Here is a 25525-nt window from a genome sequence, read left to right as displayed (position 1 = left end):
TTTATTTATTTATTAGTTTTCAAAAAGGAAATATGGACAATGGTGTAAGGCTGACCGGCCAGGTGTATGATTTTATCAGATACACCGCTTCAGGGCTCTCTTGTTTTAGTTTGGTTTGTTTTTTTTTTTTTTTTTTTTTTGTTTTTGTTTTTTGCCTTGAGTTAAATACTTTTCAATCTTACTCACCAGTTTTAACTGATAACCTTTTTCCTTTCTCTCCTAGATGAGATTCTAGAATCTGTTGGGCATCCATTCCTGTCCTGTACTCAAAGATGTTGAGTCCCAAGCCTTTGGGCCAGAATATGGTACTTTGTAAGAAAATACTCTACCCCCGTCCCCACCTCCTCTACACACAAAGAAGGTTGAATTAATTAAGTTTCAAAGATCCAGAGACACAGTGGGAAAATGCTCCCAGAAGATTATGAAAGCATGGGCCAGGAAGCTAGGAAGATTAGATATTTTATTAACCATAAGAGCTGAGGAAATGAGAGAACAGAAGAAATGGGAGAACAGATTTATAATAACATCCTTGTGTGAATTGGATTTATGTCTCAATTGTGTACTTGTACCTAAATGATCATGACTAGAAGTTCATCTCAGATACCAAAGGTTGGCTGTGAAAAACGCTGACTTGGGGAGGCCGAGGCCCGAAGATCGAAAGTTCAAGGCCAACCTACACTGCTGAATAAGTTCCAAGCCAGACTAAGTAACTCAGTGAGCTCTTGGCCCCAAATAAACATTCACAAAAGGGCTAGGGATATAACACAGAGGTAGAAGCATTTGCATAGCACGCATGAGGCTCTAGGTTCAGTTACCATTACCACAAAAGTGGAAGGGAGGAAGAAGAAGAGGAGAAAAGGAAGACTGAGAAGATGAAGGAGAGGAGACTTACAAGCACAATTATGATAATAATGATAGAGAAGGCGTTATTTGTTGATAGAGTTCTGTGTGGATTCAACACTGGCCAGTGGGAGAGGCAGAGATTGTGGAATTTTGTTAGCGGTGGACATGCTGTATGAGTTTTCAGTGAATATTGTTTGAAAAGTCTGTCATAAGACCCAGAAAATGACCTGCTTGAATTTGAATCTTGGCTCTGGAATTTACTAAGTGACATTGGCCAAGTTATTTAACCTCTCATGCTTCAGTTTCCTTTTCTGTGAAATAAGGAAAATAATAATACTTCTGATGGTGCTTTGTATGACAGATGTTGTTTATATGAGAGTTCTTTAGTGTAATAAAAAATGAACAGTGAGGAGCAAACCCATTTAAGAACTTTAAATATATCTGTCTGTTTATCATCTATCATCTTTCTATCTATCATCTATCTATCTATCTATCTATCTATCTATCTATCTATCTATCACCTATCTATCTACACACATGCATAAATACAGAGAAAAAGAGAATCAATATAGAACCAACTTACAGGAAAATATCTTTCCCACAATTTGTGCTGTGTGCGGTCATTCACTCCTTCTTCAACTCTAGCACATCATAAACACACATTTCCAAACAACATGCAGCATATGCCCAATTACTAACATATACATACTAATCAAAAACATTATATGAACAGACTTTAGGAAATTTTATTAGTTCACCCTAATAGGCTAAGTTTTCATTTTTCCTCGTTACTTAAGTGCAGCATATTGTTTGGTGGGTTATAGAAACCTAGTTTTTGTGTTTTTTTTTAAATACAGAAGTTAAGCCACACTGAAAATCTACCTTAATTGTAGAGACCCTTGATTCTGAACAAAAACTACCTTGCCACTGAAGAAAAGCCTGCAGGATGCCTGTGACCTGTGACTACACGGAATGCAGCCATGTCACAAGAGGACATGTCCTTGGAACCTCAGCCACATTTACCTTGTGAGGAATTGTATGTCTTTTCTCTCTCTCTCTCTCTCTCTCTCTCTCTCTCTCTCTCTCTCTCTCTCTCTCTCCTTCTCTTTTATTGAAAATAGATTCTCTTCTCATATCATATATTCTGGTTACGATGTTCCCTCCCTCCACTCCTCCTAGTTCCTCCTCACCTCTCCTCCCGTCCAGATCCACTCCACTTCTGTCTCTCATTAGAAAAGAACAGGTTTCTAGGAGATGACAACCAAAGATGACAAAATAAAGTAGAATAAGATAAACTAAAAACTAACACAATGGAGTTGGACAAGATGAACAAACAGAAGAAAAGAGATCAAGAGAAGGCACAAGAATCAGAGACCCACCAGTTCCCACATGCAGGAATCCCATAAAAATACTAAACTGGAAGCCATAATATATATACAGAGGACCTGGTGCAGAACTGTGCAGGCCCTGTGCATGCCGCCCCAGTCTCTGTGAGTTCATATGACCTTTTCTCATGTTGATTTAGAAGGCCTTGTTTTCTTGGTGTCCTCCATCACCTCTGGTTCTTATATTCTTTCTGCCTCTTCAGCAGAGTTTCCTGAGCCCTGAAGGGAGGGATTTGATGGAGACATCCCTTTTAGGACTGAGTGTTCCAAGGTCTCTGACTCTGCATAATGTCTGGCTTTGGTCTCTGTATTTGTTCTCATCTGCTGCAGGAGGAAGCTTCTCTGATGATGGCTGAGCAAAGCATGGATCTATGAGTATAGCAGGATGTCATTATGAGTCATTTTGCCACTATGTTGCTGCTGCTGTTGTTTTAAATGAGTAGTATTTGGTTTGGGTTTACCCCTAGGTCCCTGAACTATCTAGTTTCTGGTTCTTGATCACCTAAGAAGTGTCAGGTATGGGTTCTGTGGTGTTCGATTATAATTGCCCCCCCCCAAGCACATAGGGAACTGCACTATTGAGAAGTGTGGTCTTGTTGGAGTTGGTGTGGCCTTGTTTGAGGAAGTGTGTCACTGTAGAGACAGGCATTGAGTTCTCATATATATTTAAGCCACACTCAGTGTCTCAGACCACTTCTTGTTGTCTGCAGATCAACTATGTAGACTTTTCAGATCCTTCTCTAGCACCATATCTACCTGAATTCTGCCACCATGATGATAATAGACTAAACCTCTGAAACTGTAACTACCCAATTAAATATTTTCCTTTATAAGAGTTGCCATGGTCATGGTATCTCTTCACAGCAATAGAAACCCTGACCAAGACAGGTCCATCTCATGGGCCTTAAGTCAAATAAGGTATTGGTTGGTTACTCTCATAAACCTTGTGCTACCATTTTCCTACCATATCTTACAGGCTGGACACCCTTGTAGACCAAAGAGTTTATGTCTGGGCTGGTGTTAATGTTTCTCTTTTGATATCATGTAGAATACCTTTCTGTACCTGATAGAATGTAAGGATGAAGGCTCTTTGTAGGCACCAGTTCAACTTCTCTAGGTTCAATGAGTTGTATAGGTTTTGTCCTTAGCAGTGAGGCTTGGATGTTAGTTTGTGGAGAGCAGCCCATTTGTCTTGGCAATAGACTAGGTTGTTGAGTGTTTCCATGGGAATCACTTTAGCCAACAACTCAATTAGATATAACCATATCCCAGTACTGGAAGCTTCCTTTGCAGACAAGAAGAGGACAGTTTGAACTCTGTCTCCCCCATTATTTGGCAATTTCATTTAGAGCCCCTTCATATGTGTATATATTTTAGGAAGCTTCTAGTATATTAGGTTTCCATACTACCTCTCAAATGCCCCTTAATTTTAGCTGTCTTTCTCTGTATTCCCTCCCTCAACCAACTCTCCCTTCCACTTGATGTAATACTCCAATTCTAGTCCCCCATCCATAGCTATTTTATTTCCCTTTCCTAATGAGATCTATCTGCTCCCTCTATACCTATCCTATGTGGTTCTATGGATTGTAGCTTGGTTATCAATGGCTTCACAGCTAATATTCCGCATATAAGCAAATACATACCATATTTGTCTTTCTGGTTTTAGATTACTTCACACAGGATGATTTTTCTAGTTCCATCCATTTGCCTGCAAATTTTACAATGTCACTTTCTTCTGATAGCTTAGTACTACTCCGTTGTGTAGAGGTATGTTTTATGTGTAAAGATATGTCTTCATCCATTCATCTGTTGAGGGACAACTATGTTGTTTCCAATTTCTGGCTTTTATGATTAGAGCAACAGTGAACATGGTTGAGCAAGTGCCTCTGTGGTAAGATGAAGCATCCTTTAGGTATATGCCCAAGAGTGTTATAGCTGATCTTGAAGTAGATTGATTCCCATCTTCATAAAGAACTGCCACACTGATTTCCATAGTGGCTGTATGAGTTTGTACTCCTACCAGCAATAGATGAGTGTTTCCCTTATGTCACATAGGATATGTATTTTTATCATCAATGTGTATAGTTGGAATTAGAGTATAATATGTAGTCATATTTCACTAGGAATATGTGAGATCAAATAGGAGATGAGAGTATCCAATCAGCAGTAAGGAAATGAAATAAAAACGTATAATTTAATGATATTCTAAAGTAGATTTCTCTAACTCTGAAGGGGATAGCAGACACATAGAGCTGCTATGGCCACCTCTCCACTCTTCTATTTCATTCCATTCTTTTCTGAAAATGTTGGCATCATTGGTGTTGCTATCATCAGGTAATGTGAACTTCAAGAGTAATTTTCTTTTCAAGAAAGGGCCTCACAAAAGCAAGACTGCCTTCAGACTCACTATGAAGCTGATGAGGACCTTAAACTTGTGATCCCCCTTGCCTCCACATCCTGAGTGATGTGATTACAGGCCTGTGCCACCACACACAGTTTATGTGGTGCTGGAGATTAAACCCAGGGTTTCATGCATGCCAGGCAAGCACTTTACCAATGAAATATGCTCCAATCCTTCAGAATTGTTTTTTGGAACTACAGTTACAGGTCTGTGGTTAGTTTAGTAGTGTGAGCTGTGTTTGGATTGGGTTCCTATGTCACGTGTACTTGCAGGAGCTCTGATTTCCTCTTGTGTGGAATGGCAACCATGTCAATCAGGACTTCCACATTTGACATAGTGCTTGCTGTATTAGAGGTCCCAAACCTCTAGTGATCATCAGTTCATACAAGCTCTCTTAATTCTGCTGTGATTCTAACAATTGTGTCTTGTGAATTTAAGAAGCCAATGTTTCCATAGTTTGCCTTTAATGTGGCCATTATTCCTACTTCAACTCTAGCACATTGGTGCTAGCTCTTGATTCAACTGTTAGCTCATCTACATATTTGGATGAAATAGAATAATTTGATATTCAGTTGCTTATGTGCATATAGTTAAGGAATCCAGAGTCATGTAAGTATCCTAGAAACAGCCACCTCAGAAAATGTCCTGACAGACAAATACCTAGTATACTAAGAATGCTCCCCAGTAGCACTTGGTTTCTAAGGCACCTAAGTAGAGGAAGAGAGTTTTCCATTTGTTTCTGGGTGCAGGAAAATAGCAAATAGTAAGAATCCCAGGTTTGAGATTTTTAAAAGGTGATACTTTCTGATGAATCTTTAAAATTGGCTCTAAACCGAGTAGTGGTTATCCCAACACTCAGGAGGCAGAACAGGCAGATCACTGAGTTTGAGGCAAACCTGGTCTACAGAGCTCATTTCAGGACAGGCACCAAAGATACAGAGAGAAACCCTGTCTCAAAAAACCAAAGGAAAAAAAGAAGGAGGAGGAGGAGGGGCAGGGAAAGGAGAGAAGGAGGAAAAGAGGGAGGAAAAAAAGGACAACAAGAAGAAGGAGGATAAGAAGAAGGAGAAGGGAAGGGGAGAGAGGAGGAGGGAGGAGGAGGGAAGGAGGAGGGGAGAAAAAGAAAAAGAAGAAGAGGAAGAGGAGGAAGAAGAGTAGAAGGAGAAGGAGGAGAAGGAGAAGAAGCAGCTCTAGAACGGTCTCTCTCTTATCATCTGGACACTTAAAGCTCAACCTTAGGCTGCCATGTGATTTCATACTAACAGCTACCATAAGAAGGTTGGTATTCTTACAAGGCTAATCATGTTGGATCCTAACATCTCAAAGGCCATTACTGTTTCATTTAGTGGTGAAAATAATATAGCAGAAGAGAAAGTGTTCCATTGGTAAAGAGGGACATAAGGAGGAGAACCCAAGAAAACACCAAGATATGAATTCCATGTGACACAATGGGAAGAGAGAAATTTTGCCTGCATTCATGAACTTGTTATAGAAATTATATGACCATATATATATATATATATGTAGGCAGATGTTTGGATATGTGTAGTGTGCATATGTGTGCTCATGAGTGTGTGGATGTGATTTTATGCTGGGTGAAGGTGTATGCATGTGTGTTTATGTATGTGTAGGCCAGAGGTTGATGTTGAGTGTCACTACACTGAGCCCAGAGCTGGCTAGGTCTGTGCATCTTGCCTCAAGGATCTTTGGTCTTCTTCCTGGGGCAATGGAATTACACCCACCCAGCATTTACATACATGGGACAAAGGATCCAACTCCAGACAACATGCTTGTGCAGCAAGTTCTTTACCTACTGAGCTCTCTCGTCAGCCCCTGAAATATATTTAAAATGTCATCCTAATTACTTGTCACTGTGCTAAATGCACTGTGGGCCATCATTATTATATAGTCCCTGACTTTAGGAATCTTTCACATCTAGAAAAGTAAAGTGAATCAGTCATCAGTGGTTACAGAATAGACAGTCTCACCAGCAAATTGATATGGGGTACAGTGGAGATACTATATCATGGAAGGCAAGTCATGGGACAGGAAGATGTGGTATCTCAAAAGAAACACAACATAGACTTTTCTGAAAAAGCCCAAACATTTTTAATACAGAAAGTGTTTGCCCTTCTAAAACCAAATACACTCAACATTTTGTATAATACATGGAAACTGTCTTGTTCTTCAAAATATCTTTTCTGAGGCTGAATCATGATTACAGGATATGTGAAAGTAATATGTTAATATGACATGGCTACTCAGCACTCTATAATAGTATATGATTATAAAACTCCACATGTCACACAGTTTATACAAGCTAGGATGGGCTGGCTGTGTGAAAGTGTTAGGTACGGACGGGTGTGGATAGATACCTGCTAGCTGTGGTGAACATCCTTTTAACATTGTCCATGTGTCCTCTGCCATGAAAGATAAACAGTTAAAAAGAGTTAAGTACTAGTTACTACGTAGGCACTGCTGCATGGAAAATTATGTTTCTGTGCAGTGTGAGCTGGAAATGCTCTCAGAGTCACATGTTTGTGCCAGAAATCTTGACAGTGTTGAACACTCTTATGAACGATGCAAAACCTCTCGACTATCAAGTCCTGTGGATACAATTTAAGTATCTGCAGCAAGACTAATTTACTTATTAAGCTAATTACCCTGAAATGCTTTGGTTGTCAGAAAGGTTTTGAAATCAGGGAACTGCTTTGCCACTTCATTCTTGTGGGTTGCCTAATTCCCAGTGGCAATCCCAGCTGAAAAACGTGTTCTTTACATATCTTTATCTTAAGTGATACTCGATTAGGAGTGACAAATCCAGTCCTCTCAGAAAAGAGACAGACAGAGAGAGAGAGAGAAAAATGCCATTGAATGACTTCCGACTCTCTTCTGGCTCTGGCACATTCTAAAAGGTGACTTATATACTGCCACCCTTGTAACAGACTAAAATGATGCCTAACATGGAACAAAGATAGTCCAGGGCCTTGGAAATCTCATCTAATCTTGAAGGCCCCCAAATCTTGAGAATATCGGGTAGCTACAGCTTTTGAAGCGAGCTCATGATAATATTTCAGAAAAATTTACTCCAATAAATATAAGAATCTTTATGTCATATGCATAATTTCACACACATGCACACAGACAGACAGACAGACAGACACGGACACAAATGCACACACATACTCGCCAAGGAAGTCTAGTCAAAACTGTTGCCAGAAGGCTACAAAGTCCACTCATGTGGATGCCAAGTAATGGTGGCAACCATAACAAAAGCAGTCAAATGCAACCCAGAATGTCCTGGACTTTCCAAAGCCATTTCACTTCATTCCCTGGGAGCACAGGTAACAAAAGCATGCGGCAGGTTGTGCTTGCTTTTCCACGGATGTAGCCTGGGACCATATGTTCTGAGCGGCTTCAGATTTTTTCATTGCCATCCATATTGATTTTTTTAAACGCGACGGGGCTTGCCTGCTTCAGAGACGTCTTAGACACATCGGTATGCATGGTAGACATGGCTATGGTCTCGTAGTCATCATCTCGAGACCGGAAATCACAGAAGTTGAAGAAGAACTGCAAGTCTCTCTGGAAGTTTTTGTTCAGGAACCCATAAAAGATAGGGTTGACGCAGGTGGAGATCATGGCCGTGAGGTGGCAGAGCAGGAAGAGCAGGTTGTGGTTGCAGGTGGCAATGATCTGGTGGTTCCAGTCGAACACAGTGTTGAAGATGGTAAGGGGCAGCCAGCAGACCGCAAAGGCCACCACGATGGAGAGCAGCATGACATTGATGCGTTTGGTCTCGCTGGACCTGTACTTGCTGTCCCTCATCTTGTCCATCATGCTGTTTCTCCTTTTCAAGCGAATGTATATCTAGGGAGGAAGAAAGCGTGAGTCAAGCAGAGCATCCACCTCATGGGGAAGGTCTACACAGAGAAGGTAAGAAAGGAAACGATGGGGGAGGGATGAACGGTTTTCTTACCTTGAAGTAGCATATAAATATGAAGCAGAGTGGGCCGAAGTACTGCAGCACCAGAAGGAGGGTCGTGTACGACAGTCTGTGAGAGTCTGATGGGAATCTGTCAAAGCACACGTACTTGTCCTTGAAGGCAGCAAGCGTTACATTTTGGAAGGGCTCATCAGTCAGAACTTGGTAGATCAGGAAGGGCAGAGAAGAAGCCACAGCAAGGACCCAAATGACACCAATGCCAATGTAAGCGTGTCTGTTGCTTGGTCTCCACCCTCTTGGGTTGATGATCAGCTGATGCCGCTCCACGGCGATGAGAACCAGAGAGAAAATGGATACCGTGATGGAGACGCATTGGACAAAGGGATTCAGTTTGCACATGGTCTCACCGAAGACCCAGTGGTCCATCAGCGTGTACACAAAAGTGAAGGGGAGACACATGATGGCGACCAGCAAGTCTGAGAAGGAAAGGTTCACGATGAGGATGTTGGTGACATTTCTCATCTCTTTCTGTTTCAGGATGATTATGATCAATGCCAGGTTTCCAGAGACCCCAAGAATAATCACAGCTCCATAAGCAAGAGCCAAAGTAAATATCACGGCCAAGGGCAGGTGGCAATCATCATTTTCAAAAGCCAGAAGTGGAGAATTCTCTGAGATGTTATAGTGAAATGAGTGATTTTCAACTTGAGAGAAGAGTGTTGAATTCATTTTTTAGGTTTTGTTGTTATGGATTAGACAAATGGACTATATGTTTCTTCAAAACTGGTCAAATCTCCAGCTTATTCCATATAGTGGAATCCATTCACCAAAATGACTCTCAATTCTTCATTTCTTTGAACTGAATACTCTGTCAACAAAAAAGGCCAGCTGTGTTATTAAGTTTATTAAGGGCAGTCAAAATGACTTCTGTCTCACAGAATTCTAAAATTAAAGCACAGAAGTAAATAAGCAAATCACAATGTTTTATAAAATCATTATCTTTAAAAGAATCTCACAAGCAATGCAAAGATTTTTTTTTTCAAGACAGGGTTTCTCTGTGTAGCTCTGGTTGTCCTGGAACTCAGTTTGTAGGCCAGGATGGCTTTGAACTCACAGAGATCCACCTGCCTCTGCCTCTGAGTGCTGGGATTGATGACATGTGCCATCACTGCCCAGCTGCAGTGCAAACATTTAAAAAATTTAAAGTTCAGCTATAATGTTTTGAGACAAGGTCTTTCTCATGTAGCTCAGGCTGGCCTTGAACTCACTTTTTAGCCAAGGATGATCTTAGATTTCTGCTCCACCTCCTGAATAGCACATTTGATTTTTTTTTTTTTTTTTTTTTTTTTGGCAGTACTGAGGACTGAACCCAGGGATTCAAGCATGCTAAGCAAGCACTCTACCCACTTAGATACACCCCTGGTCACAAGAAATGTTTTTAACTGGACTTGCTCACATGTTGACTTTCAGTGGTCTACACATCGGTGAACAGTTTGTAAACTTCATGCCTCCTAAGTGTTAGACAAATGGAGCCCACAGCAGATTCTCAGACACAGCAAAAATGTGAATGTACAGAAAACAACATAATGCACAGACAGAAACATGAAGCAAAGCCAAACAACATCGAAGAATAGGTAAAGGAAGTGTGAGTGCAGATACCACACTGTGGCAACAGCTAACCACACATTGTGCTGTTTTGAAAGACAGGTGTCATTAAACAAAAATCTTCACAAGGAGATGACCTACACAGGATCATCAAGAAACTTGGTCCTATGAGGGACAGCTTTTGAAAAATGGTTATGATGTTTAATGCAGAAAATTCTTTGGACGACAGAGCTGACTTCTCGTGTTTTAATGGGTAGTCTATAGTGTATATGGAAGCAAGTTCAGTGGCATGTCTAATGAAATTAGAAATAGGACCAGAGGATACATAATTTAAGGGAAAAAATGATTTCACTATGAGGAACAAAAATTGAATCAAATGGAAGAAACTTCTTGTCAACGAAGCAAGTGTTGTATCCATGAACGTGCTGGCCACCTCCAGGGGCCACTTGAAGGTTTCTCATTGTGTGGGAGATTCCTACTTTAAGACACTATGATTTTCATTAAATCTTATCTAAGGAAATATTCTCTCTCCTCACCCAGTTATGTGAGTGTCCAGTGCAGGGTGTGATTTTAGTTGTGATCTTAGATTTTTCACCCCATTGTGTAGTATAAACACACTGCTCTTACTGACAAGATAAATTACAACGATCACACAGAGACCAGAAGCTCCTGTAGAGAAAGAAAGGAGAAACCTCTGATCATCTTCCCATTGCTAAGGAAATCCATGGGAAAGGATGTCTCATGCTAATTAACTAGCTATTGTGCCCATGTTAAGAGGCTGCATTCTCTCTCTGTCTTTCTTGGAACAATGAATAAAATTGTGTGGATTTACTTCTATTGAAAAGAAAATGAGAAATTTAATGTGCAGAAACACACTTGCTTTTGAAGTGACACCTCTAATAAACCCTTCTTTTGGCAATTTTGCTTTCTAGAACATGAGGTCTTGTCTATTGTGAAATCACAATTTAGCTGGATAAGACTGGAGGATAAAACTGAGGGTTGCTATCGTGAAATCGGACTATAGCATTAACACATGGGGACGGAATGACTGGGCTGCTGGCTAGTTGTATGTCAACTTGACACAATCTAGAGTCATACAGATGGAGGAAACTTCGATTGAGAAAATGCCTCCACAGGACTGGACTGTAGGCAAGCCAGTAGAGCACTTTCTTAATTAGTGGTTGATGTGGGAGGGCTCTGCCCATTGTGGATGGTGCCATCCAATAGCCTAGTGATCCTGGGTTCTCTAAGAAAGCAGGCTGACCTCTGCATAGCGAGACAGTTGTGTAGCTTGATCTGCTTAAGGTGCCCTCTGGCAGTAGGATCAGAATTCATCCCTGGTGCATGAGCAGGCTTTTTGGAGCCCACTACCTATGATGGGACACCTCGCACAGCCTTGAGGCAGGGGTTGGGGCTTGAACCTGGCCCTACTAAATGTACCTCCCCATGGGAAGCCTTATCTTCTTGTAGGAGGGAATGGAAGGTAGGTTGGGAGGGAGAGGCTGGAGGGGTGGAAGGAGGGAAGAGGGGGATCTTTGACTGGTATGTAAAATGAATAAAAAAATTTCTTAATAAAAAAATGTTAAAAAAAAAAAAAAAAGCAGGCTGAGCAAGCCATGGGGAACAAGCTAGTAAGCAGCACCCCTCCAGAGCCTCTGTGTCAGCGCCTGCCTCCGGGTTCACGCCCTGCTTGAGTTCCTGTCCTGATGTTGTTCAGCAATGAGCAGTGATTTGAAAGCATAAGCCAAATAAACCCTTTCCTCTACAATTTGCTTTGGTCATGGTGTTTCCTCAGAGCAATAGAAATCCTCACTATGGCAGATTTCAAGTGTGGACATTATTAGACTCCAACTCTATCTTCTATGCTCCCATCTGAAATGACTTCTGGGATAATCACACATTGTTTTTACCTCACAAATTCCAAAGCCAAGGAGAGTATTATCAATTGATGTCATGTAGGGTGGGAAAGCAAGCCTTGAAGGACTTTGTAGTTTCGGAAAGCTCTAACTTTCTTAAATAAGTCAGGCAAACAGTGCCATGTCCTCTTCAGGCTACTAGTTGAAAACAGGACTTTTCATTAAAGTAACAATAGCAGATTAGCAAAGTGTATTCCAGTTACCTGTAGCTTCTCTTGCAGTCCTATCACTGAGCTCCACTGAGTGGATGTGGATTCTTGTGTGAGGCACAGGAAATGTGGAACATTGCCATGCCTCACCCCAGGTCTTAAAGATGCTCTAGCATGGTGAGAAGCTGTTCCAGCTTTGGCCTTGAAGCACTGCCCCTAGTGAGGCAGCAGGTAACTGCTACACCTGCCTATGACCTGCCCCTGGGGCATGGCCTCTTTGGACCTTAACACCTTGGCTACCTCATGATCCTGGATGCTGATTGCAAACCAAGTCAGAGTTCTCCAGAGAACCTCGTTGGACTGCACCTCACCTCTCCTGGATCCTATAACTGATCCCTTTGCTGGTTGTAAGTCGCCCCAAATAAACCCTCTTTTAACTATCAGAGAGCCCCAGGGTGAATGTTCTGTTCTAAGAAAATGGATCTGTCCTAGTCTACAACTATGCTTCCAAATCCTCACCCCTCATTCCATTTGTTGGGTGTTATATGTCAACAGCAATTCAAATTCTTCTCCTCATCCAAATTGATTTTCATCACTGGTCTTATCAACCCCCATTGATTTCAATGTAATGTCCCAAGGTTGGCACTGTGAAAGCTTCATCATACCTTGAAAATATTTGATTTAGAATAAAAATATCCTGACCATGAGAATAGGCACATGGTGGGAATCATGTTTTATGTAAGTCTGTGCTAACATTAATGGCGCAACCTATGATTACATGCAAGACAAATCCCAATTAGAATAGTTATTCTTTTGGGCCAGGTACCTAGGGGAAATAGTGCATTTTGCATATTAAAAAAAGAACTTTTCTGAAGCAGCATTCACTCATCCAACAAGTATTTACTTCAAGTTTGTTTCTTGTCAGGCATGGTTTCAGTGGAGGGAGCAGTGACCTTTTCATTGACTTGTTAGACTTACGGGCACAGAAAGACAAGGAAAAAAAACAAATTAGTAAAACGGCCTAGTGTGATAGTCTAGAAAGGGGCCTGGGATTGTTGGGAATTTGAACTTAATCCTGGCTGGTGAGCAAAGGCAGCTGGGCACCCAGGAAGACAGCAAAGATCCAGGAATGCTGAATTAGGAAACAGTGTGGGCACCTCAGGGCTGGCATTCTTGGTGGCACAAACAAATATAAAATTTCTAAGCCTGAGCACATCTGCTGTGCCAAGAAGATGAAGGAGAAATGAAGACAGACTAGAAGGAGCTCACTGGGAAGAGGCTGCCAGCGCAGGGTTTTATGGGGTAGTCTTTGCCTTGTACCCTCAGACATGAGGAACCTTTAGTAAAATACATTAAGACATATGTTTTTGCTTTAAAATGATTACTCTAGGGCCAGTAAGATGGTTCAAGAAATTGGCATTTACTGCCAAGCCTGATGACTTGAGTTTGATCCCCATTACTTACAACGCAGAAGGGAGACCTGCCTCCTGCAAGTGGTCACCTAATGAATGCATGCCATAGCCCATCCCCCATCACTAATGGATGCATGCCATACCATGCAGCCCCCCCCATCGCTAAATAAATAAATGCAAAAGTGAAAGACAGCCTTAGCCTACCTGCTGCTTGTACCACATTTAAGAAGGGAAAGAGAAGTAAGGAGACTCAATCAGAGGCTTTTGCAATGATCCAGGGAGAGAAAAGGACATGGGGCATAGGGCAACATGCTCGCAGTGGAGAGGAAGAAAAGAGAAATTTCATATGAGGCCTATTTGGAGGACTATAGGAATTCACAAAAATGGCATGTCCTTTCAACTCATGGGCTGTAAAGACGGATCTCTTACAAATGAGTTTAAGTAAACTTACTGCAACTCTATTCTGATTCCTGTGAGATTACATTTGATAGACCGTGAGGAATAGTTTCCCACTAAGTAGAAAGTAACTCGTCTGTACAGACAATGCAAATTTCACTTCTTTTGTGAAGTATGGGAGCAGTACTCATTCCAGTCGTGGGAAACAGTTTTGTGATAGATACACAGCAATGTTTTGTGCACCTTAGTATAATTCTGAGAAAGAATAATGGTCGGGAAAGTGCCATTGCTGAGAGTTCGCTTCTCATTGTGAAGGAACACAAGCTGCCATTTACTCTTCCGTGATATGTCTTAGCATTCTAAGCACTGCAAGAATTAAAGGCTGGATCTCAGTATAGACGCCATGTGCATTCAGAGACATTACACATGTTAAAAGTTGGCAAGTGCATCCCCTCTCCCTCCCTTCCAGGACATTTCCTTTTCCTTCTTTCTTGTAGGAATGCTGCCTTTCTCTCCTTGCTGTTGACAGTGCTGTTTCTACCACAAAACACAGCGCTCTGGGCATAACCTGGTGTGTTTTTTTTTCTTCAAATTCCCTCACTTGTTTTGGAAAAAAAAAAAAACAACAAAAAAACACAGCCTTGCTATACACAGCCAAAGTTACTGCTAGCTTATCTAAATGACTTACATAATTCCCTGTTCCTTCCGCGGAGTGGGGGAAGGGCCGGTTCAACAGACAGCTGCCTTAAAACAATTACATGGAATCACTAGTCAATGGTAGCCAGAAAGAGCACTTGTCTTTGGGACGGGTAAGGAATTGGGCTTTCTGTGCAAGTAGCCTTCCCCCACCTCCGTGTGTGTGTGTGTGTGTGTGTGTGTGTGTGTGTGTGTGTGTGTGCGCGTGTGTGTGTGTATTGCTTCACTAGGGAGCCCACCCAGCACAGACAGCTCCCGCTACCGTTCTCAGTTCCAGGACTGACAGGGAAGCCCATACCTCCTCCTCCTCCAGTGTCACCCGTAGTTATACTTCTTGGAAGACCCAGGTGTGCCTGACAAATCACAGAGCACTCCAATTAAAAAAGGAAGAAAGAAAAGAAAAACAGTGGAAGTTGGAGACACGCCTTATCTCCACTCCCTCTCCCCACTCTCCCTTAGGGTTTTCATGCTCTAGAAGTTACCAGAGGGAAATCGGGTAGATGACCCTTTTCTGTATTGTATAACTAACTATATGAGTCTTCTTGATTACCCCCATTCCTAATTTCCCCTTATACACACACACACACACACACACACACACACACACACACACACACACGAGAGAGAGAGAGAGAGAGAGAGAAGAGAGAGAGAGAGAGAGAGAGAGAATCTATCTCGGTACCTCTACCCAAATAAGCGACTAACAGAGCAGAAATGAAGGAGCCCAAATGAACAAGCAAGGCTGGAATGGTCAGTCTGTCCCTCTCATTTGCCCAACATGGGTCCTTCAGATATTAGCATCTCTTCAAGCCACCTGGGGAGCAGCCAACCTGTCTGCTTCTAGTCCATCCCTAATCTGCTGCTCAGCATGATTACCTTTCTAAAAAGAGCCGAGGAGTTGGGTGGTTAAAACTCCGAAATAGGAAAACAAGGTTCAAGTCTTGCAAGGGGAACGACAGCCTGAAAGGGCCGGCACAGGAGATCGAGACAGGGGCACTCCCACTCTGGGGTCCAGTACCCGCGGCAGCCCACTTTTTCCCACGTGGTGGGAAGACGGACAAATTCACCGGGATCCAGAAGGCAGGCGCCCCCACCCCTGCCCAGTGCATCCCATCAGATTACCTAGGAAAACTCCTGGCTCTCCATCCGGACAGAGACTTCTGGATGCTACAGGAAAATGAGGAAGACTACCCGGGTGCAGAGAAGACCAACCAGGGCACCTCCCCCGCCTTCTAAGAGAGTAGGAGGAGAGGGAAACTTAGGTTTCCATCTGGAGCCCCCAACCACAGGGCGCCGGGATGCGCCAACTCTAGGAGTGGTACCCTCTCCTTTGAGGTCTCACATCCATAATGTCCCAGACCTGTCCCACAATCTAGAGCATCCTGCCACCTGCTCCCACTGGGAGCCAAAGCAAAAGGCTGACTCCACGCCCCACTCAGCTCTCACCACGGGATCAGACACCCTCATCCTTCCTCTCTCATACCTCGCCCCATCAATAAGAGATTTCTCAAAAGTCCCTTAAAAACACCGACTTGAAACTTACCTTTTGAAGAATCCGTCTGTTCGCTGGTGTAGAAGCGGGAAGAGTATCACCGGAGGGGAGGAAAGATCCGATGGTATTTCTCCTGCTCAAACCCTAAAGATTGAGGAAGATAGGAAGAGACGCCCCCTTAAAGCCGAACTCCACCTCATCCTGGATCATGTGATGGCACCCCGCGAGGATCACCCAAGGTTTTCCCCGCTGCCTCCTCCCAACACCGCACCTCGGATGCACACCTCGGGGGTGCGTTGCCTAGGAGTTCTGGAAAGAAAAGCAGTTAAACGTAAGCCACACTGTCAGACCCGTACGCACTGAGCCCTCACCCCTCTAGTCCTTGACTCAGAGGAAGGCGCATTTACAAGCCTGTTTAAAGTCGGTGCCACTGCGATTTCCTTTGTCTGCAGGTCAGTGCCATCTTGTGGCGAAGCCCTTCTCTGAGAGTCCAAGCTTACGCCAGAGTCGTCTGGAGAGAGAGGAGGTCATTTACCGGAAGGGGGAAGGATGCACTTCAACGCAAAGCCTCCGCTAATGGGTTTGCTGCGCTTGTGACACTCGGATATTCCGCGTGCCAGTACCAAGAAGTTATTTTCTCCAGTTAAGAGAACAAAAAGACCTTTCAAAAGGAAAAGTAGCGGGTCTCGGTTGAGAACCTTTTGAGCCTTTTTTCTCCCTCACTGAGAAAATGCGTTTGAGTCAGTTTTGTTCCTGATGACTAGTTGCCTTTTTTAGGGAAGAGGGGACGGAGCCCGATGAAGCCAGCATTTTCCCGGTGGTCAGAAAGAGTCAATGCAATTTCCCTGGTGATTTATCTGATAAGATAGGGAACGTTGTGGGTGTGCTCAGAGGATATGGCCCTTGCAAGCCCTTCATGGTGTTTGGTGGTTCAGGCTAATTACTGGACACACTGATCTCATATTTCACGTGGTTTTATTTCACTTTGAAAAGTCAAGGCTGAGTAATGCACGCACATAAACACACACACACACACACACACACACACACACACACACACAAACATACACATGAACGCATGATTTACTGATCTAGGAATTAGAACTTATTTCAATTCAAACTGTTAAGAAATACAAAAACCTTCCCAATATATGGGTGTTGCCTAGGATGCAGCTAATTTCATTACAAAATAACCACGATTATTTGACATTAAAGTTAAAACACATCAAATAAAATCCCACGATATGAAATCACATGCAACTTACACTGGTTAAAAAAAAAAAGATTTCATTTTTGAAGGGTTAGCTCGAATAAAACTTATTTAATTATTAATGCAAACTTGTTTGTGCACAATCTTTGGGACTTTTGTGAGAAAGCTATCTAAAATATTTTTCACTGGGTATATTTTTCTGTGGCTGAAAGAGGGCTATGATCTGATTTAAAATCTACTATGTTTGTAGGACAGTAGATATGCATATACATTAAAGTACTCCGATGATGGGACATCATGGATGGTTTCTACTTCCCTCAGGATGGAAATAGGAACAGTGCAGGAAGTATGCTTCCTTTGAAGTGCAGTGTGAGCCTTGTTTGTGCTCGTGTTTCTACTCCTCCTCTGCGTGCTCTGCTCCTCTAAGTCACACCGATCTTAGGAGTTTTTCTATGGTTTTGATCATCACACCAGCTAGTTCTAGACAGCTATGAGAGCAACGGGTGAGATGGATGGTTCCGTTCTTTACCAAGAATGTGTTCTCCCTGGATATCATTTATGCCAGGAACTGTTTTGGATCTGAGAAGATAATTTAGACTTGGGTACTTTCGTGTTTTCCAAGAATATTAATAAAGTTTCTCTAAAAGGTCTGTATTAATATGGTCATTGAAGTTTATTGCTTTGTTACCTTCGTTTCTATGAAATGTCCCCTTAAAGCACATGTACAAAGCTGGGTCCCTGAGATATTGACCTCACAAATCAACCTTTGAAAGATCATTGGTCTCGAAAGATTTTTATGACAAATCTTGTGTATAAAGTTTGGAAATGCCCATCAACAGCATACTTATATAATTTTAGAAACACCCTTTATTATTAAAGGCCATCTCCAGGGCACAAGCCAGAGGGATTGCAAACGAGTTACAAGAGGCAAAACAATTGGAATTCCTCTGAAGATAGATGCTAAATTGTAAGGTGGTTCCTTCTCCTTTTCTATTTTGAGACAGGGTCTGTGTAGCCCAGGCTGGTTTCAGACTCAATATGTAGCCAAGGATATTCTTGAATTTCTGACCCCCCTGCCTCTCCACCCTGAGCACTGTTATCACGGCTCTATGTTATTATCCCTGGTTTGTGTGGTGCTGGGAATTGAAGCCAAGGCTTTGCACATGCTGCGGAAGCACTCCAACCGAGCTGTGCCTCCAGCCCTCTTTTCCTATTCCCAAACCAACAACCAGCTGTCAGCTTCCTTATTTGGGATTAATAGATAAAAAATACCACCTTTGCCAGGGAGACATAATTCTGTTTATTTCCTTCTGAAATTTTGTAGCAGACTGACTTAATACTCTTGGCTAAGATAATGACCTATTCTAACACTCTCTTGGACAGCAGTTTCTCCCTGTCATATAAACTGAAAGATAAATTTTACTCATCAAATCTAAGTAAATATTAGTTTTATCATTTAGAAAATGCAGCATTTTAACAGCCTAGACCAGCTTTAAAATTCCCTGACATGGGGCTGGGATAAGTAACTTAGTGGTAAGCTTACCTAGTATGTGTGATCCCAAGCACTGAAAGTGCGTAAGTCATCATCACCCTGCTAGGTGTCATGGAAGACAACTGTCATCCAAATGTTCGGGAGAATTCCTGAAATGCTGCGAGGCTCCGACGCAGCTTACTTTTCCACATTGATCATTCAGATGAATCTTGACAAGAATTTACTACTCCATGTGAAAATAAGGCACAGATGAACGACATTGATGGGAATGTCTGTCCATTGGGCTGGAACTTCCAATGAAATGCGCCGGTGAATCAGTTCATATTGTATGAATTGATTGTGTGTCAAATTTTCCCTTCTGGTATCCACTGAGTGCACATGTCTGAACAAGGAGGCCAAAGAATGCAAGGTGCAATGTCACTTCATTAAATAGTATTAGAGCTAGGAAAATATAGGGAAAAGTGCCTTCAACAATGTTTTAGATGAAAGTTACAAGCATTAGGATTGAGCCAGGCATGGTGGTATGTGCTTTCAATCCCAACACTCAGGAGGCAGAGACATGTATATCTGTGAGTTTGCGGCCATCTCTGTAGAGAGGACAGTGAGGGCCATATAGAGAAACCTCATCTTGAAGAGGGAAAAAAGGTTAGGATTTTTAGGAGTCCTAAAAATTCTAAAGTATTAGGTTTTGCTTTTTTTTTTTGTACTTCACATAGTAGATGTAACTAAATACAGTAAAGCTAGGTAGTTTGACTAATTAGTATAGTAAAATAGCCCATACCATCATTTTGTTTATTTCTCTTTTTGAGAAAATTGATTAGCAGAAGCAATAATTAACATTAATTTAGATAAAACATGAGTATGCATGTACCAGGGCAAGCAACTAAAACTCTCCTCTGTGAAGATGATATCTGTTCTAATTTCATCTCTGTTCCTGTGATAAACACCATGACCACAGGCAACTTTGGGGAAGGGAGTTAAACTTCTCAGCATATCTTGGGAGGAAGGAAGGAACGCACTCAAGCTGGAACTTTAAGCAGAAACCATGGATGGATGCTGCTTTCTAGCTTACTTGAAGGCTTTATGCTGGCTTTTGTATATAGTCCAAGACCACATGCCCAGGGAATGGTGCTGCCCACGTGAGGCTGGGCCCTCCTGCATCAGCTGACAAGACAATGACCCACAGGCATGACTGTAGGCTCTTCCCCTCCACTGAAATTCCCTTCTCAGGTGATTCTAGGCTGGGTCAAACTGGACATTAAAGCTAATTAGGACAGTATCTGTACTAGTCATGTTTCTCCTAGCTCACAAAGGTAACTTACCAGAGGAAAGGTTTATTGTGGCTCATAGTTCAGAGAAGCACAGTCCTCCAGAGTAGAGAAAACACGGCAGTGGAGTGGCTTGGTTTGTGACTCCCCCAGAAAGCAGAGAAAGGGGGATGGTAGTGCTCTGATGGCTGTATCCCTATTTCCTTCTTCAGTCTGGAATTCCAGCCAGTGGGATGGCATCACCCACACTCAGGATGGGCTTTCCTTACTCAATGAATTCCTTCTGGAAACACCTTCAGTAGCTTACACAGGTAGATACTTAGAGAATCACTTTCAATCTTGTCAGAAGCTCTTAGTTGCCCCAACATAACATCAACTCCAATAGCTATATGTCTAATTGCTTTAAACATCGTCTAAATAAAATAATTTAGCCAATTTATAGCTCACCTATTTTACATGCCCTAGATTAAGCATGCTGACTAATAAAGTACACCAAAACACTGATGTCCTCTGACCTCTCTGAGAACCAGGCTGTCCTGCTGTGCGGCAAGATCACCTAGTCAGCAACAATTCTGAATTTCTCCTTCTCCTCCAAGAGTCCCTTTGTCCTCCCTTCCTTCTGAGTGGCAGCTCCACCTTGATGTCTCTGGAAGTTCTCTTGCTGAGAAACACAACCCTGCATCCCTCCCAAGAACTACGTAGATAAATCGTGTACCTTCCTTAATCCTATTTCCTCCGTGATTGACTCTGAAGTCACACTAAATGTCCCAAGCTTCCATTTCAGTTTTAATACACAGTCATACTCTTTGTCATCAGTCACGTCCTTGTATGCTCAAATCTCCAACTCTCTATCAGCTGTCCCGGGTCATTATCAGAACCCAAGTACTTTCCTCTCATCCTCTCAAATCCAACTGAGCTCAGATTCTGGTCTTTCTTTTCTTGAAGTGCCTCCCTTAGCTCTGTTTTCGGCATCCATAACTATGCATCACTCTGCTAGACCGTTCTGCCACCATTTTCCCATAAGTGTTCAGTGACATCTCAACTCCAATTGTCAATTGTTCTCAATCTAGATATTTCAAGAAAAGTGTCAATAGGCTTTTCAATAATATTAATTTTCCTGATGTGCACCCCTGTCCCACATACACACACTGGAGTCATCTTGAGCAATCATTCACACTTTTCTGGATGGGACGCTCTCTCCCCTTCACACTATTGGCCCACATCTTACTTGCCCACCCTCTCGGTCTGTCTAACTTAATCATCCTGGGAACTTCAGTTGAAGCCTCATCTCATCTCTGCGTCTTCACCCCTTCTCAAAGCTGACTTTGCATCTTTAGATACATTCTTAGAGCACACTAGGGTTGCTTCCAATGCAGAACTTACATTAATTGCACAGATTTACACGTACACTGTGATGTCTCTGAGATAGTGATTTTTGTCCCCATCTCTTCAAGCTTAGAGCAGGGAGTAGTACCTGGCAGGTACCCCGATACAGAAAGTGTGTTGATTCTGTTTTTCCCAATATGTATAAGCTTGAATGATGGATGCTACTGCCTTTGAAAATGCTTACGATGTCTGCTAGGTGAAATGTCTCACAGCTTTTTCTGCGCACTGTATGACCTACTTTAAAAAGCTGAAATACCAGCAAGAATGGTGAGTAAGAATGCAGTGTGGTAACATACTTTTTGGGAGAGTACGTGATTCAACCATACTAACTTTTACTTCTGGGCTAACACTTTGAACACTTCTCCAAACATTCTTTTTAAAGAGAATTCAAAACAAACCAACACACGAAACAAAACAAAAACCCACACAAATAGTTTCCCTTTCATTCCTCTTAAATATAGTAGAGCTATATTTAGACTTCAAACTAGATTTAAAATACTAACCATTGAAAATTTAGACAGCAAATGGAAAAACTTATTCAGGAAGACCAGTTTGAGAGGATACTAATTAAGAGTATGAGTTTTGCAACAGGAAGAACAGTAACATCTGTATGTGCAGTCACATGATACAATATTATATCTACTGAGGAATCTCTATGTACCATGTATAGATATGCATTGCCACAAAATTTTAAAATAATATAGTAATACACGAGATGATTTGCTGACATGTAAGACTCCCATACTTTCTTGGGAAAAAAGAATAAAATATAGCTATGAATTCTCAGCTGCAGAAAGAATAGAAAATTTTTATCAATATAGTGTCCTGTACCTTTATGCCTTGACTTGCTTTTCTGAAACATAAGGGGAACCAGGATTTGTGCCTACCAATTTCTGAAGATACAAACAAAGCACGCATTTCTAAACATGTCTATAATGTGTGCTTATTAAAGGGATGAAGTCATTAGCTATTTGGTGCCTAAAGGGAGCTCCAGATCTGCAAGTTACAACACCTCTCCTTTACAGACTGAGAAAATAAACACTGGAAGATGAGGTTGCTTGTCTCAAGCCACACCGTTAACTTGCTTTTAACATGGCTACAATTCGGGTATTCTAAGTGTCTATCTGTAAATACATATGGTATAGGATTATATATATATGTATGTATGTATGTATGTATATATATGTATGTGTGTGTATCACATATATGCATATGCATTTTTAAATGTGGAAAATTAACTTGTAAAGAGGAATTGTAAAGTCTCTCTGGAAGTCAGTCACAGATGTGTCCTTAATAGCTTTAATTTGTTGTTATTAGGAGTCAATTAAATAGTACGGTGAGCCTCCCTAGCCACTCAAGATTGTCACGCAGGATTGTCTTTGAGTTGTTTGACAAAGATGACTATGCACACGCTACTGCAGGCTAATGTTTTTAAAACATCTTTCATAAAAATAATTGCACTGCTTCACAATACTAGGCTACTAGCTCATTTTAAACCCTAAATATTAAGTTATATACCAGCTATTACTATTCCACAGATGTCAATGCAGAAAAACGCATCATAAAAAGTTGCCCAACCCGTTGAAATTGCCCTTCCCACATCTTTAAGGGTTTCCGACTTGAATGTACCACAATTTACCATAGAAATGCTTAATCAATAGAGTGAAATTTCAGAGGAATCACAGCTCACCTAGTAAAACGATGTTTTTCTAGCTTACTTACTTCGCAACTCCTGAAACTAATGTATCAGAACCGCACATCAGCAGAGAGCATGTCAAAGCATTTTAGTAACCATCCTCCACAAATGGAAGCTATTATTAAATTGGAGTGACAACCTCACAGAAGCCGCAGACATGTTCCTCAGGAAATGTTACCCTAGGCATGGCTGCTCTCTAATTTGTCTTAGGACTCCCCAGTGATCCATGGCTCTCATCTTTTCAGATAGCCGTCCTTTATAGCTGATAGTGAATCATGGGAACTGGGAATTAGCCAGCTTCATTCTGAAACGTGCATAAAATCCAACTTAATTTCCCAGGTGAGCATTTTTATAAAAATGCCTATAACAGAGGTGGACATTACTGTTTCTGCCCCCAGAAGCGTTACTTCCTCTCTCTCTGAAAGGGAATCCATAAAATAGAAACAAATTTACTCTATTATGTATTATAAATGTAATGATGATTAGTCTCCAGTCCTGTTGGGGACTGGAGGTAAGAGCTCACTTACATTTATACTTAACTTTTTATACAGCACGAGTCTGAAACGTTCAATTCTACAATTCTTCCAAACAGAATTCTTAATAATTTGGTTCTTCCACACATCCTTAATATTTTATACCAGAAGATAATTTATAGAAAGAGTTCTTGACTCTCTCTCTCTCTCTGTGTGTGTATTGTGTAAGGTGTACGCATCTGTGTGCTTGCGTGTACATGTTTGTGTAGAGGCCAGAGATCAACTTCAGGCGTCTTCCCCTGCTTCTCTCTACCTTAGTTGTTGAGACAGGGTCTGCCATTGAACCCGGCGTCCACTGTTTCAGCTATGCTGACTGCCAGTGAGTCCCCAGGATTCCCGTCTTCTTATACGTGCCTATGGCATGCTCAGTTTTAACGTGGCTGCTGAGGATCCAACCTCTGTTTGTCATGGGTGCACAGCAAGCCCTTTATCACTGACCCTTTCTTATAAGGCTTGAATGTTTATGGACATCCTGGGAAGGAAGGCAGGTAAGTTCAGAGTCATCTCAATGCGACATGAGCCTTTGTTTTTGATACACTAATATCATCAAAAAAAGAAAAACAACAGCATGGGAAAGGAAAGATTCTTGCATTTTTAAACATGGGATAGGCAGGAGGAGCATGTAGCACAACCTGCTGTTTTGGAAGACATCCACAAAGGGTGTCACTAAGAAGCTGTTTGAAAATCACAAACGTGCATTTGGAGGGCGTGTGTCAGACTGTGCAAGGGAGGGGAGAATAGAGATTTATCTGGCAACACATAGTATGTAACTGTGCATCAGCTGGCATTGAGAAAGCCTCGGAACAAGTCCGTGTTTGCTAAGCCCTTGCTTCCAAAAAGGAATTCTTCTTAACATCATCCCTCCTCCCTTCCCTCTCTGCAGGATCACAGGGCCTGCTCAGGTACCTGCTGTGTTCAGCTACTAGGATGAATACAGTATTTCTGAAATGGAGCTCCAAAGAATCAGATCATATTGTTTTGAAGTTCTTGGATCACTAGGGCTTATGGAATGGCATGCTCAAGTACTGAATGTTAACTCAGCAGAAACAGGCCAAGATCCTCTGACCTCTGAGGAACAGCTAGCAATTGCTGCCCCAGGGGTTAGATTAGCATACAGCATTATTCCCAAGAGATAAAAGGCATCTTCAGTTGACACAGGCCTTCAGTCCTACAGCCCTGCCAACAGCCGCCAGTGCTGTAGATTGTCATGATAGTGCAGGAAACAGTGTTGTTACGGCAGGCTACATCCCGAGACATACAGCACCACCACCACTGCAGAGAAAGAAGCTGAAAGTTATTTGCCAACTGGTGATTGGCCAAATACTAAAACAAATCTGGTTAAAAGGATACAGATCTGACAACCTTAAAAATGAAAATCAAGCTTTGGTACAGCATTTCAGACAGGGTTTTATTTGTCTGTTCCTATTTGTTTATTTTTTATGTTGTCTTCACATTTTTGTAAAGACAACAATCACACACACACACACACACACACACACACACACACACACACACACACTTCTTTTTGTTACAGAAAACTCTAGAAAAGGGTTGATCCACTCCCCACCCCCACTCCCCAGCTCCCCCAGCTCCATGTCCCTTGATCCCGCCTCCATTACTTTCCCTTAGAGTAGGAGTTGGTTACCCCATTGTCTTTTTTTTAATGGTGCACCACAGCGTTTAGGTCAACTTCCCACCT

At 42.0% G+C, this 25525-nt stretch overlaps 1 protein-coding gene across 2 annotated transcripts; it reads right to left on the bottom strand.

Annotated features, from left to right (window-relative positions):
* Positions 1-6716: 6716 nt before the first annotated feature.
* Npy1r (neuropeptide Y receptor Y1) lies at positions 6717-16617 on the bottom strand. 2 transcript variants are annotated; one of them, XM_028883863.2, is made up of 3 exons: positions 16293-16617; positions 8609-9443; positions 6717-8499 (listed from the first exon to the last, which is right to left on the bottom strand). In XM_028883863.2, the coding sequence occupies exons 2-3, from the start codon at positions 9302-9304 to the stop codon at positions 8047-8049; spliced, it is 1149 nt and encodes a 382-aa protein (XP_028739696.1). In that variant the 5' UTR covers positions 9305-9443; positions 16293-16617; the 3' UTR covers positions 6717-8046. The 2 variants fall into 2 exon arrangements, with proteins under 2 accessions (XP_028739696.1, XP_028739697.1); XM_028883864.2 differs by lacking the exon at positions 16293-16617 and adding an exon at positions 15872-16262.
* Positions 16618-25525: the final 8908 nt, after the last annotated feature.

This window comes from Peromyscus leucopus, chromosome 17 (genome assembly GCF_004664715.2).
Source record: "Peromyscus leucopus breed LL Stock chromosome 17, UCI_PerLeu_2.1, whole genome shotgun sequence".
NCBI lineage: Eukaryota > Metazoa > Chordata > Mammalia > Rodentia > Cricetidae > Peromyscus > Peromyscus leucopus.
The sequence above is the reverse complement of the archived record's forward strand: the minus strand, read 5'-3'. Positions and strand labels throughout refer to the sequence as shown.